Consider the following 16,015-nt stretch of genomic DNA (forward strand, 5'->3'; position numbering starts at 1 on the left):
TTGTCCCTTGTTCTCTTTTAAAGTTTTTGCTTCCTTCTCTCTCTAACATTCATTTTTTTCAAAAGTTGGTTACCATCTGCTCTGCCTCTTTCAACTGGGCTTGTTAAGCTCCTTAATCTTCTCCCAATTTGACAGACACTTTTCTGAGATAAAGGAAAGATGCAAAGGTGTTGTTTAGCTCACTTCAATCTCTCCTAATCTTAGTTTTCACAGTACCCATGATAACAAAGGTGCATTTTTTTTCATGTCTCCTTATACAAAAGGGTCTTTGTTAGTTTGTAATATTTTACTATATAGAGGGTGCTATTTCCAGTGAATTTTAAAAATACATACCCTGCCTCTCTGTCATAACGAGGATAAATAGGTAATTATTTTAAATGGTTGTAATAAAATTTTTAGTGTCCACCGTAAAGACAAATCCAAAATAAACCACAAGGAAAAAGAAAAATTCAAGGGAATTCAGGTGCAGGGGGAAAAGTGAAAAGTAAAGACAATGATAAAGATGTAGCATCCAATCTTCAGCATACCAAGCATAAGCTAATATAGTAACTTTTAACCCATTTTATAATTACAAATAACAGACCTTTTCTTCCCATAGCCTAACTTTTATCTACTGTATGTGAAACCCATAAATATTCATCTTTTCAATGCTGCTTTAATGAAAGGTCCAGTAGAAGTTACCAGAAATTGTACAAATTGTTTATTTCTGATCAAATAGTACAACTTTAAAATCTCTCTTTTCGTTCCTCACAATCTGCCCTTTAAATCATACCAACTGCATTGCAGGATTTAATCTTTCATCAATCTTTGACACTGAACAGGAGTTTTAATAATGGAAATTTTGCAGTCTGTGCTTGATGATAAAGATAAAAAATCTTACGGAGTTGCTCTTTATCTTGCAGAGTATTCAGATGAATACTGCACTTGGGTAAAGAATTATTAAGAATTTTTAAAAATATCCTGATATCGACATATACTGACAAAGATGCCACCTGACAGCAGTCTATCAGTCACCATTACATTTTACAGACCAGTCCTCAAGGAAATGAATTTGGGAATTACGTGTGTAACAATTCATAAGATTTAAGAAAAAAGACTTATCTATTTATTTCCTTACTTGCTATATTTGTATCTCATCTTTCCCTTAGGAATTCAAGGTGGCATATAAAAGGATAGCCCTGTGAGTAGGTCAGGGTGAGAGAAAATTACTGCTCATAGCCACCCAATGATCTCCATAGCTGAACGTGAAGATGAACGAACTTGGGTCTCTCTAGTGCAAGCATTATAATTGTATTGCACTGGCTCTCAAAAGCAGTGCATTGCTAATAGAATATGCTCTAGTAACAATAAATGTACAATGTCTGACTTCATTTCATGAGGTAGAAGGGTAGAAGGAACAAAGAATATATATATATATATATATATATATATATATATATATATATATATATATATATATATATATATATATATATATATATATATAATCAGAACTTCTTTCATGTATTAATTCAGATGAGCTGCATTACAGCAGAGATAATAACTAACAGATGGACATTCATTCCTAAGTGGTGAATAAGCCTTCCTTGTGGTTATGATTTCTGAACTAGAATACATCAAGATTTACTCCTCAATTGTACGGCAAGGGGAAAAAAAAACTACACACTGGATTGTAAATTTAGTTTATACAACTTATTTGAAATTTTGTGTACATATCTGCCTCAATACTAATTTAATATTCAGAGAGGAAGCATTAAGATTATCAATCTTTTTAAAGATGATTTGTAAAGAACACTGCCACCTGAATGATTCTTTGGCTGTAATCCCCATAAAAAGGATTCAAACGCTGAATAAATTGCAATTTCCTGAAAACACAGACACTTGGTCAACTGAATTACCAACTGTTTCCCCTCAGCTAACCTCTTTAATCACTTCCATACTTCTCAACACACTTTTGGATGCAATTTTTGAATAAGGTAGATCATGTAAGAGTTATCTTCACTGTTAAACAACAATTCATTTCCCTCATAGAGTGGGCATTGGTAGAAGTTACCCTGAACGCCTTTTCTATTTATGCTGTGAGAGAGCCCAGGATGGGTTGACTCCTTCCTATGACATCATTTAGCTGAGTCTTTATTAAGATATAAAAGCCAGCCCCCGGGAGAGACCCCAGCTTTGGCGAAGATACTTGACAGACTGAAAGGTGTCTCTGAAAGCACAAAATGAATACAGAAATATGACTTACCCTCTCTGGACGAATCAAGGGAGGGGCTGGGCTGTCTCGCAGCATAGATAGAAAGGGCGTTCAGGGTAACTTCTACCAATGCCCATTCTCCTCCATGCTGCATTGAGAGCTCAGGATGGGACATACCAAAGCTTGCACGTCCATGGGCGGGTCCTTGTCCGGCTTATCACACCGACTGTTAAACCCCTCGTTGAAGCACCCGTCTGCCGAAGGCTGCAGTCTCCGAGGCAAAGGCATCCAGACGGTAGTGTCTGATGAAAGGAGACGGGGAAGTCCACGTGGCCTCACGACAGATCTCCTCCAAGGGTGCTTGGGTCGCCCAGGCAGCAGAAGTGGCCGCGCTTCTGGTAGAGTGCGCCGTGAAACCTCGAGGAACCGGAAGGGCCGCAGCTTTGTAGGCCTGCTCAATGCAAGATCTGACCCACCTGCTAATAGTAGTAGAAGAGGCCTTGTGCCCCAAGTGAGAAGGGAAAAGGAAACAAACATGGCTTCCGACTTCCTGAAGGAAGAAGTGCACTTAATGTATATTCTAAGAGCCCTTCTTACATCTAGCGTGTGCCACTGCCGCTCTAAGTCATGGTGCGGGAGGGGGCAGAAGCCAGGCAACACAATGTCCTGGGACCTGTGAAACCAGGTGTTAACCTTTGGAATAAATGAGGGAAACGGAGAACAACCCTATCATCGTGAAAGGAACAAAGGTCCTGTCTGATGGAAAGAGCAGCGAGCTCGGATACCCGCCTGGCTGAAATGATGGAAACGAGGAACACTATCTTCAGAGTCAGGAAACAGAGAGACACTGTTCTAAGGGGTTCAAAAGGGGGCTTCGTAAGGGCATTAAGGACCACATGAAGATCCCAGGAAGGATACCTGTGAACCACTGGTGGGTGCAGGTTGGAAGCCCCTTTCAAAAACTTCCTGACTGAAGGGTGATGGGATAAGGAAGGAAGTGAACCCCATGAAAGAACTGAAGAGAGGGCCTCAACCTGCCTGCGTAAGGTGTTGGGGGCCAAACCTTTCTCCAGATCATGCTGAAGGAATCTAAGAACCTCTGCTGAAGCAGGAGAGAGACCCTCCCTAAGGCACCATCGGGAAAGGGCCTTCCAGGTGGCATCATAGATGCGCCTTGTAGAAGGTTTGTGAGATGCCAGGATAGCGACGATGACCCTTTCTGGAAGATCAGCCTCCTCTAGCCGCTGCCACTCAAGTGCCACACAGTCAGCTTGAGCCACTGGGGCTCTGGATGGAGCAGAATCCCCTGATGAAGGGAGATTAGATGGGCTGGGATCCTCCAAGGAGAAGCCACCGATAGGTTGACCAGGTCCGCAAACCAGGGCCTCCTTGGCCAATAGGGTGCCAGGAGGAGGAGCTCCGCTCGTTCCTCCAACATCTTCCCAATTACTGCCAGAATGATGGGAAGCAGGGGAAAGGCGTAGAGGAGACCTTTGGGTTATCTGCACCGAAGAGCATTGGGCCCCTCCGCTCCCTGGCCAGGAAACCTGGTGAAGAATCTGGTGCCCTGGGCATTTTGAGGAGTGGAGAAGAGATCCACCTCCGGCGTTCTGAATCTGAGGGAAAAGTCCCTGAATAGAGATGGAGGAATGGACCATTCTGCCTGGTCAACTAGGCTCCTGCTGAGCCAGTCGGCCCTGGGAGTTGTCGACCCCGGAGATGTGGTCCGCCGAGATCGACAACAGGTGTTTCTCTGCCCATAACCCTAACTGTAGAGCCTCTCCCAAGAGGGCTCTGGACCTCATCCCCCCTTGCCGGTTAACATGAGCCATTGTGGCCATGTTGTCTGTAAGGACTAGAACATGAGAGCCGGTCACTGAGTGCCTGAAATGCTTGAGAGCTAGAAAATGGCTCTGAGCTCTAGCCAATTTATGGGAAGGGTCTGCTCTGACCTGGACCAAATGCCCTGAGCTATCTGGCCCTGCATATGGGAACCCCAACCAAGGAGGCTGGCATCGGCGGTTATCACTAGCCTGACTTCAACAGAAGTCCCCTCCAGATTAACGGGGAACGCCACCAACTGAGAGATCTCCATATTTGTGGTGGGAGCGGGACCTTGATGGGTGAGTGGCTGGTTCCTGCTCATTGGTAGGGAAGCAGGAACCATTGGAGTGGATGGGAGTGGAAAAATCCGTGGCTCTGGATATATGACAGGGTAATTTGCAGATCCCGATGGGCTGCATGGATGGAGGAGGACAGAATCAAAATGTCGTCCAAGTAGCACTGGATCCTCACTGGAACAGAACGCAGAGATGCCATCAATGCTGCCAGAACCTTCGTGAAGACCCTTGAAGCCGATGACAGGCCAAAGGGAAGTGCTTGATACTGGTAACAGAAACGGAGAAACTGGCAATGATGAGGCCAAATGGGGATGTGGAGGTAAGTCTCCGTGAGATCAATGGAAGAAAGGAGATCGCCCTCTCGAACGCTCTCTTAAAACAGAATGCAGAGTCTGCATTTTAAATCGCCTGTATTTTACAAATTGGTTGAGAAATTTTAGATCAAGAATGGCTCGCCACCCCCCGAGGCTTTGGTAACAATGAAAAGGCGAGAGTAAAGCCCATGTCCCCTTTGAGAGGGGGAAACAGGTTAAATAGCTCTGAGTTCAAGAAGGTGTTGAATGGCCTGATTCATGACGGCTTGCCTTGACATGTCCCGAGAGACAGGACAGATCAAAAAATTTTCTGGGGGTGGTGTTAGGAAGTCCAATTGTAACCCTGACCTAATAGTGCTGAATACCCAGGCATCCGTCGTTGACTCCTCCCATTTGGAGGCAAAGAAGGCTAGGTGACCTCCGATGGGTGGGGAGAACAAGGGATTACTTAGAGCGATGGAAGGAACAACCCCTTCCCCCCCGAAAGGGCCATTTACCAGTAGAAGGTTGTTGCCTGCCAGATGCTTCCGCACGTTGGTCTTGGCGTTGGGAGTACGGCCTCTGAGAGCGGGGGAAGCGAGATGAGGTCTCCGCTCGAAAGGCAGGAGGGTGATAAGGAGCTGGGCGATAATCGGCTTTTTTCCCAGAGGAAGAGAGAATTTTACGTTTATCTCTGGTTTTGATAAGGTTTCAGAGCATCGCCAAAAAGCTTATCGCCTGCGAATGGAACTGAAGCCAGCTTCCATTTTCGGTGTGACTCCGCCTGCCAATTTCTGAGCCATAACTGTCTTCTTGCTGCTACTGAAGATGCCATGGCCTTGGATGCAAATTTGGCGGAATTGAGAGTGGCATCTGCAGTGAATTCCGCCGCTGCGATAATCTTATTAAGGTCTTGGTGAGACCGAAGGTCAGAAGCAGGCAATCTATTCTGGAGTTGGCGCAGCCACTGTATGGATGCCCTCGTGAAAAAGGATGCTGCTGTTGAAGCCCGAACAGCCCATGCAGCGGTCTGGTGATTGCATTGGAGGGCCTGTTCGGAACTTTTATCATCCGGTTTCAGGATATCTTCTGGCTCCGTGGGAGTGCCAGAAGATGAGAATGAGGCCAGAACCGGAATGTCAACAGAAGGTACTGCCAGGGCATTGTCCAGGGCTGCGCTGACGTTGTAGAAATGCTTATACAGAGAAGATGGGCGAGGACCTGCCGAAGGGGAAGCGCACTGTTCCTTGACCATGTCCAGGAACAAAGTGGGAGAAGGCAAAACCTCTGCATGCACTACAGGCTTGGAGAAGAGCAAGTCTCCCTGGCTAGAGGGATTTCCTCGTGGCTCTGGAGCCACTTCCTCCAGTGACAGCTTGGCAGTGACCAAGGCCTTGCTGAGCAATGGCCTGAAGAGAGAAGGATTGAAGACCAATGCAGAGGATGTCTGCTCTGGGTGAGATTCCTCTTCCTCTGAAAGATTTTGGTCAAAAGTCTCGCCCTCTTCACGCTCTGAACGAGAGGGATAATTGTGTTCAGATGGTGAAGCCCTTCCCTCCTCATCAACCTCCTCCCATTCTGATAGAGAAGAATGGACCCTGAGGTCCTGGGGCCTGTGTAAATCAGGGTGATGAGGCAAGGAACTTATAGATTGAGAAGAGAGAAGGGCCTGAACCCTTTCCAGAGGTCGAAGAATTTGCTTGAAGCCTTCAGCCAATCCCTGCCTAATGGCCAATGAGACAACATCTTGGATATCCCCTGGTCTATGCTCATAGATAGAGGCAGAAGGCCCGCTGCTGTGGGAATGAAGGTGGCTTCAGGCCTAGATTGAGAAGAGGTTCGAGGCCTGGAGGAAGGGGGAGGAGCATAGGGCACAGAAGCCTGTTGGAAATAAGGCCCAGATCTGCTGAGATCCTGAGGATCAGATTGTACTGCAGAAGCCTAGGAGACCAGGATGGAGGATGGAAAGGCTCATAGATAACTTTTCCTCCCCTGGGAGGGCTTGGCTGGGGCCCACGGGTATCACCTGAAACATGCTGTAGTTGCACTTCCTTCTGTTGAATAGTTCTGTTGAACTGCCTCTCTAGGGCTGCATGTCCGCACTTTTCTGCCCTCAACTCAGCCTGAGTTGCCTTCTTAGGGGCTAGAGCCTTAGCTCTGATTTTAGCAGCCACCTCCCTCTGGACTGATTGGGTGTGTTGCCTACATCTTTCTCTCTTATTGGGCTTAAGAGACTGTTCCACTGGGGGGGGGGAGATCTGCCTGAGCCTTATCTTGCTCCATTTGTAGAATAAAGGCTCTTGCGATGGAAAGAAACTGTTTGGAAATATTTTGTATTAAGCCCCTTAGGGTATAAATTGGCCCCCAGGCTTACAAAATGGCCACTCACTTTGTGGTGGAAGGCTTCAATCCAAGATGGCCACTGACTAGGGGAAACAGGCTCCAAGATAGAAGAATCGCTCCTTAGGCTATAAAGAGCCCCGAGCGAAGTCAGCAAAGGAAAGGGCAGCCTCCAGCCACACGATCAACTGGCTGACGCTGTTATCGGTTTGCCGGTCGCTTTTTATGACCGCTCAAACCGCAGGCGTGGGGGAGGTCTACAGACGCTGCCCAACTTGCCTGCACAGAGCTCTGGCAATGCTGCTCCCAATGTTGCAGGAGAGAGAGACCTGCTCTCCTGGAAGAGCAGCTGCCCTGATCCCTGGGTGCTGCTTGAAGCGAGGAAAAAAGGTACTGAAGATCGCTGGTGAGTGCTATCTAACAGAATGCTTTCAGAGACACAGCTACTGACTGAAAGGAGCTGAGTCAAAAGCAGGGGTCTCTCCCGGGGGCTGGCTTTTATATCTTAGTACAGACTCAGCTGAATGACGTCATAGGAAGGAGTCAATCCATCCTGGGCTCTCGATGCAGCATGGAGGAAAGTGTATATTACCATAATCTGAAGAATGGCACATTTTAACTCTTTTTCATAAAAGATTGTGCATATGTTTATAATGCAGTGAACTGTGAAATTCATATTTTACTTAGGTAAATGACAATATTGCTGAAGAAAAAGGTTCCTATACAATGTATCTAGATTTGTAGACATTTGTAGAACAGATGTGTGTTGTAAAACATGCCATGAATGTATTCTTAAAACATGAAAGTAGTTGGCTATGCTACTTCAGTGACTGTTTAACCCAATTTCAGACACACAAATACACTTTGAACATTTCAAAAATGTGACCCAGAGAAGGAAAATGTTGAGACTTGGCTTTGACTATCGTAACCACAGTGGCTTGAAAATTCAGTTACAGAAAACCCTCCTAAAACATTCATTTATGCAATAATTCCATATTTAAAATTGCTAGACAATTAAAATCAAGGCACCCCAAATACATTCCTTTTACAATTATAAGGACAACAGATTTTAGAAGGAAAAATAATTAAAAAGAGGGAACAGATCCTCCTGGGAAGAAGTTGCTCAATTTTGGTGCATACACCAAGAAGGCCATGTTTTGAGTTGCCAGCTTTAAATACCAATGGAATAAAGACAACTTTTCAAAAATTATACAATACATATGGGAGAGAGACAGACCTATTAAGATTGACTTACATTCTTCACTTGCCACTTGCCAGGTAAACCAGTGACCCTCTTCTGAAATTACTACTGATGGTAAGCAGCATATCACAGCTGTATTCTGAATTAAGTGTCACTTCTGGCAATATTCAGAATAAGGCCCAGAGGGATTAATGACAATAATTGAATCTGGATATCAGTGAAACATATCTTTTTATAAGTGTGCCATTCTTGTTCAGAAAAATTTAAAAAAAAAAACATTCTTCCAGGTGAATGGCTACCATTAAGGACCTTAATATTCAAGAGCAACACTGAATCTAAAGACACTCAAACTTAGTCTTAACATGGAATAGAATGCCATGAAACGCCTGAAAATTAACTGCCAATTCTACTACCAGTCAGATTTTCAACAGGTTGTTAATCATATATTTGTTGCTTATGACTCAAGAACTGCTTATCATATGCCTTAACGTGTCTGCTAGGCTTGGACATGGCAGAAACCTTTCAGGCGTGCAACACAGTAAAGCTAGACAAGTTACTGCAAACCAGAATGAAGCTGTACCAAACTACTGATTGTCAGTTTTTTTAAAACTCATTGCTACTTCTCCTCAACTTTCCCAAATTTCAGCTGATTCCTTGCCCTTCACTTGTTGGTTCTTGCCCAGCAAGTGAGCAACATCCCTTCCAAGCAATCTTGTTTTCCACTCTTCTTGAAGTACCAAGGGGGTGGGGGGAGAAGAAAGTTTAATGCAAGGTGCAAAGTACAGACATGTGACCGGATTTACACTGCAAGTCATATATACACAGATAGTAGCAATTTAAGCTACTATTGAGAAACCTGAAAAAGACGAAAATAACTCAGGCCATCTGCTACCTTGAAATAAAACACTGATCTATAGAGACTCCAGCGAAGTTTAAAAGTCACAGACCTGGGACAGATAGAGGCAGCAGGGCTAGGAGCAAAAGTTTGTATAAGGAAAGATAACAGTACAACATCCAACATATGTTTTAGAGAATGACTAAAGTCCATGAACAAGCTTCAGAAGCGGTCGCCAATGAGATAATAAAGAATAATACCAAGAATATCATTTCACTCATTAAAGGTTGTTTTAATGAATTCAGCAGGGCAGTGGGACTAATACTCAGGAATGTGTACAGTAGGAAAATATGCAAAACTGAGGCACAATAGGAGGAAATGCAGCAAGTTAGGAAGTCCCAGAAAACAACTATCAACTATTCATAAATCTCCCTTTTCAAATGTAATAATACATGACAGGGTTTGGCGAGACCATAAAGAATATGAAACTGAAAGGAATAGAGAAGGTTCACATCTTCTTAGGAAAGTTAAAATTAATTGAGTGGATAGACTGGATGTCAATATTCTAAAAGGAAATAACATTGCAAGGATAAATACATTCCATGCTAACAACTTGCTTTCAGTTGGGTACGTTCAATCTTGTTTTGCATTTATTGAAACCAAGTATGGTATTACACTAAGGCCAGAAATTTCTTTTAGCACAGATGCATTTTCCAACCTGGTACTCTCCATAAGTTTTGATTCAACAACAACCAACATTTCCATCCAAAAAGGCTGAAACCTTTGGATGTTGTAGTCCCAATATTAGACTAAGGAAGAAACTAAGTTACGAAAGGCACTATTAGGGCATACTGCATATATTTAAAGTATTCCAATGTTTATTGCTATAATTTGAGATATGGTGTCACCACTAACTAACACAAACTTCTTGGAAATACCCTTTTAGTTAAAAGTCCACAATTTTTAATTTGTGCAGCTGGTTATTACTGTCTATTTTTATAAAAGCACAACTATAATGACGTGGGAAAATACCTGAACAAAGCTGAATACTATATATATATATATATATACACACACACACAAAATAAAGAAAACTGTTTTGTTTCAAATGATGTAGCTTTAGCAATTCCTTACAGCTTTAAGCTTTATTCAAAAGTTCTACTGATGTTTGCTAAGGAATAAATTCAGATCTTATCCAGAAGCAGGGCAAGATAAATTATTTCTCACTATGCCTTCACACAGATGTCTTTTAAACTGTAGTTTTCACACTATTAAGTTATACTTTTCGAATTTAAGACAGGGTGGCATCAAAGACAACTCTGAAGGGCCAGAATATAAACATACTGATTAATCAATCATTGTGGAAGGTTCAATAATTCATTACAGCAAAAAAGTCTCTAGGACCAGACATTTTCTTTTTAGGGATTGTTAGGCCTTACTGAGTAATTTTAAGAGTTATATAGCTACATAGAACTTTAGCTGAAAAAGTATCTGACACAATGGCTTTTGCAGCTGGCAAATTCATGCAGACAAGCGTGGATCTATATCACGAACTCCAAGCAAGTGGTACATAAGCTTCACTCCACCCACCAATGTGCCCTATTCACACTCCCAAATAAAGTCTAGTATGTGGATTTTAATTTAAATATATAGATATCAAAATAGTCTGATCTCTTTGCCAAACTATACTTACGATGAATTATGATAAGAATATAATGCTGATGCATTAGAAATTGTGTAACTTTTATGATGAAACAGGGCGACAAAATAAATCAGATATATCAAGTATTGCATAAATTTTAGTTATTCAAGACAAGGGCCTTTAAAAGAACAAAGTCTCTTTATTAAAAGTGCTGTTAGGCCATGTATTCATCTTACCTGGCAATGTCCCTTCGTGAATAAAAGTCTTCAATTAATATACAATAGGTTGCATTAAAAGAATATTAAACTTCATATTCCCATAAGGTCTTTGCATTCTTATAAAGTTTTTATTTGCTGATTGCCTGCCAAAAAGCCACTCACTTTTGAAAACAAACATATTCCAATGGCTCTGCCAATGAAAGAAGGTCAAACCTCTCATGACAAGGTCAGGAGAACAATTCTAGTTCATTTCTGTCAGTAAAAGATAAACGGAGGGATTCCCTTTTGGCAAAAGAAGTGAAAATACATTTTGCAGGTTCTTTTGGACAGCAGCACAACAAAATTTCTATCTCAAACCAGCGAAAGAAACAATTCAAATTATTGATGCTAGTCCCAATTATTCTTCCACTTTTATCAGTTCAAATTCTGCAATATATACATACTTTGAAACAATTCAGCTTCCATAGTGGGCTATTACAATACAGGATATCCTATTTCAGGATTAGAATGTTCTATGTTAGAACATTTTGCATGCCTTAAATATTCAGTAATAGTATTGAGAAACAAAACACAGGTTAAAATTCAGGATATTCAGGTACAGAACTCATTGCATAGTTTTTAGTAATTTCCTTGTTTAGGTGAAGAAAATGAAATGCGTATTTGAATGTAAATACTACCTACTGCTAGCATTCAACTTTTGATATTCAAGATGCCAATCTACAACCTTGTGCAATCTAAGGAAACATAAGGTATCTATTTATAGTGCAATTGCAAATGGAGAAGAGTGAGCACTGTTTGTTGAATGAATTTAGATGACTGTTTTTCACTCAAGAATGTAATGGATTCTTGCTAACATAGCACATTAAAATATATTGAAATACATAAGGAAGTATATCACTGAGGAAATGAGGCAAAATAGACTCTCAGCATAAAATGGAAATACTGATAGAATCCTGTAAAAAAATGAAAACTATGAATTATGTTTCCTTTTAGCTATTCATAGCTTTGTAATAAATAAAAAACCCATGTAATTCTTAAAAAAAAGATGTAATAACAATGTAGTTCTTAAAAAGTTTCCTCAACGGATTACTTTAAAAATGACAGGTGGCTTAATTGTTATTAAGTATTTACAGAATTCTATGATCATTAAATTCTATGATCATTAAATTCAATACTTAATGGCATATTAATCGCAAAGCAACTAAAAAAAATGAAGAGTGACCACTTCTTAATAATTGCTCATTTAAAGGTGGACAGTTGCAAAGCCAATAGCATTGACAGAACTGAAATCAAACTAAGTTATAGCAGATTTAAACAAATGCCTTTGGAAACAAAAAGGATATGATACAATCAGTTCTGAAGGAAAACTCTGAAACTATGTTTACATTGCACATTCTCACTAGACCACAGGTGTCAAACTCGCATCATCATAGCAGCGCCATGTGACATACCAGGACTTTTTTCCCTTTTCACTAAACTGGGCATGGGTGTGATGCATCTGGCCCATGGGCCTTGAGTTTTACAGCCCTGCACTAGACAAACATTGTGGAAAAGGTTATAGTGATTTGGAATAATAGGAGTAGAAATTTGAAGACTGTAGAACCGTGATCCCCAACCTTTTTTACGCCGCGGCCCGGTATCCCCAACCTTTTTTATGGCGCGGCCCGGTACCGGCACTAGCTGGGCGCTGCCATCTTTTTGATGAAAAAGTGCTTCCGGTGACCTCACCGGAAGCACTTTTCATCAAAAAAGATGGCGGTTAGCGCTTCGATGAGCTTTTCGGGTAGAAATGGCTTTCACCCGGAAAAGCTCACGACGGCTTGCCGCCATCTTTTGATGAAAAAGTGCTTCGGTGAGCTTTCTACCGGAAAAGCTCACCGGAAGCACTTTTTCATCAAAAAAATATGGCGGCGCCCAGCAAGCCAGCGGCCCGGTAGGACTTGTTCCACGGACTGGTACCGGTCCGCGGACCGGTGGTTGGGGACCCCTGCTGTAGAAGACTGATGAAAACTATCATCAGTTTAAAACAAAGATTGCTGTAACATTGGTAATGGTTCACACTGGCATATAATGACTGGAATTCCGAAAGACAGATTTGGCAATGAAAGAAAAAATAAACTCTAGTACTATGTTTCAGCTATCCAAGAAAATAAACCAGCAGTTAGCTAAGGACTAGCTCAATATTTAGAATTAATAATAATATTTAGGTCTTTAAAACACAAAATAAGGAGATATCCTTCACAACAAATATGTGTACAGCTAAGAAATATTAGGATGTGGCACAACTAACAGTTTAGTCATCATACAAAGGAACTGAAGTTCAACATTACTCCTTCACTGACATCGTACCATAAGTGCTCTTATAACACTTCTGAAAGAATATTTGAAACTATACACATATCAGAAGTTGTGCACGGAAAAGTTTATTCAGGTACCAAAAAGCCTTATTAATTACTTGTGATTCATGATACGGTAAATATATGTATTATCCCAAAACATCCTTTATTGATTACCATCATTTCTTTTACTCACAAAACCTTTTCTGGAAAGTCACTTGAGAAAATAAGATGTAGTTCCCCAACCAGATTGTTTTATTTGGCAATTGGTTCTTTCCTTCCCTTACTGGAAAAAGCAATAATCCTACCGTATGAAATCATTACTAAGACATTCCAAGCATATTATGTTGGACAATAGGATTAATTCTGAAGAGGACAAATAGCTATATCTAACAGGAATTTAAGACACTACAAGAATAACCAAGAACAATAGTGTATTCTTCCTGCTCTGAACTGTTAATTAATAAGGTACTTGTAACTCTTATGTAACCTTCATTTGCCTAACCAAGTATCTTCTCTTCACTTTTCCTTTTGTCTGACAGTGAATTAGCTTTTCTTAAAATATATACATACAATGCTGTATATTTTGCTTGTGAGGATGAGTAAGATTAATCATTAGTGGATTCTCCTAATCTCTGGAATCATTTATGTTTTTTGCCCTCTGTCTCAGACAAAGAAGGGAAAAGGGAAATCAAAAGAGAAAAAGCTCTATGAATAGATGGCACTACTATAGAACAGATTTGTCATCTGTCAAGCAAATTTGCTTCTACAATGTTGTGTTTTAATGCAGAGATGCCCAATCTCCGTGGTGCTCGCATGGAACCAACCCCTCCCATCCTGCCGACCCACCAAGCTGGAAAGGTGAGGACCACTGTTTTAATGTCTTGTGTGTTCTTAACCATCAGTCACACAGTTTCAAAAAAAAAAAAGAACCAGAGAAACTGCAAACACTATTGTTTTTACTAGAGAGAGGACTATTAAACACATTACTGTACTGAGTAAACAATTTCCGAAATGACCTAATATGTTCCTCCTCCTCCTCACCACCACCATCCATTTTGCATGGAAAAAGAAAATATGATAGTTGACCAAAAGGAACTGCCAAAACTATGCATGGAAGAAGGGAATAATTTATAACACTCCAGCATAGACCAACGTGAAAAGAAAATAAATTCCTTTCATCATCCACAATAACTAGAAATACATTTTCTGGATACATGGACTTGCCTTACACTGATTTGTATTTATAACTTTAAAATTCGCAGTCATCTTCATTTTTAAAAAATAGTTTCACGCAAGTGCTTTTTCAAACCCAACCCAGAATCTCAGGTGGTTTATGTAAAGTGTGTATTCTGCATAAGCTGTAGGCCTTCTTTGAAATATTACAATTTTGAAGAAAGAAAAATGTAAGTTTACTCAATACTGAATATCTCTTTCTACAAAATCCAATCTCTAATCAGCTCATAGTTAATCAAATGATTATCTGTAAGCTCAGTAGATATACTCTTCCCTTTAATAACAATAAGATTAAAATTCTTACCTGACAGAATTATGTGGCCTATTTTCTAGTTTCATCAAAATTTGTATGTCTGACTGGGGAGATATTGTGTAGATTTTTAATCTGCAATTTAAAAAATGTAACATTTAAGAAATCTTATCACGTAACAAAAAATCCAGAAACCTTTTTTAAAAAAACTGTTGATTCAGCAAGAGAATCCAACTGAAAAAATAATATACACAATATACTGTACTGTACTAATGTACTGAAATAATAGAGCATACAAATATTTTGTAAAAAGAACTACCTTTGCTGCTTCACAGGATCACATTCTTGAGGATCAATATATGTCTTCAAAATATCATACAATGGTTTATCATCCGGTACCCTTTATCCAGAAATATAAATTATCAGTGAAGATATTCATAGGAATACACAAACCGGTTAGCATCACATTAATATGTACTGTATGCATTTTATTAATTACTCTTTTTCAACTACATAAGGTTCATTCAGAGATATATACAAAACATTTAGGAATTCATATCCAAGACACCAAAAAGACTCTCTGCTATGTTTTTCCTATTTCAATTATTTATTCTAAATAGAAATAATTCTTTCATATCTTTAAATAAATTTTAATGGTAGATCCATCTTCCTATTGTATAATCTTTCTATACAGGAAACTGAAGTAAATTCTTGGGGGTACAGCCATATAAGAAATATGTACAATGAGCCATACTTTCTCAATTTAAAGCTTCCTAGATGACCTAGAAATAGGTAAGATGATATGTAATTTTAAAACAGCTCGAAGGAAATATCCCAATAGTTTGTTTATTGAGAAACTTGTGCATTCTTTCCAAACAAAACCCAAATGTAATTGTAAAATATAATCCAGAAATTATTTAAATTAAATAATTTAATTACATAAGTATTTAAACTTCATGTGAAAGTAAGTTTGCTAGCAAGTATGTATGAATACCTTTGTTCTGTGAATTTAGCATGACTCTGAGGAAATATGAGCTTCAAGTGCCAGTAGAACTTTTGTTCCCTGAAAAAAAGAAAACAGATCCTTAAAATTCTTTTTATTACAAATGCAATTGCTACTGCCTTGTATAGAGAAAATTCCAAAAAAAGTAAGAAATAGGAGAAAGCTGTTCAGGGCTTGTTCACTTGGGAAGGTATCAAAAGTCTTAAATTATTCTGACTTCAGATTTATAAACACAACCAAAATATAACCCAACAGGCAGGAAAATCAAGTATTAGCTCCAAGTACAAAGTTTCTTCTACATTTTAATATGGATTAAACTTAACTGCTGCTTTCCTTGTATATAATAA

General features: G+C 40.1%; 1 protein-coding gene across 3 annotated transcripts in view; it reads right to left on the reverse strand.

Moving 5' to 3' along the window:
* ZNHIT6 (zinc finger HIT-type containing 6) overlaps positions 1-16,015 on the reverse strand; it is a 41,693-nt gene that overhangs the window by 12,193 nt on the left and 13,485 nt on the right. For all 3 annotated transcript variants that reach the window (XM_026674152.2, XM_087960562.1, XM_087960563.1), the window contains 3 exons: positions 15,660-15,728; positions 14,985-15,065; positions 14,720-14,800 (listed from right to left, as the gene is read on the reverse strand). In XM_026674152.2, coding sequence (XP_026529937.1) covers positions 14,720-14,800; positions 14,985-15,065; positions 15,660-15,728 — 231 coding nt within the window. The remainder of the gene's footprint in view (positions 1-14,719; positions 14,801-14,984; positions 15,066-15,659; positions 15,729-16,015) is intronic.

This window comes from Notechis scutatus, chromosome 3 (genome assembly GCF_049901735.1).
Source record: "Notechis scutatus isolate UNSWTSFEM ecotype Mainland chromosome 3, rNotScu1.2, whole genome shotgun sequence".
Taxonomy (NCBI): Eukaryota; Metazoa; Chordata; class Lepidosauria; order Squamata; family Elapidae; genus Notechis; species Notechis scutatus.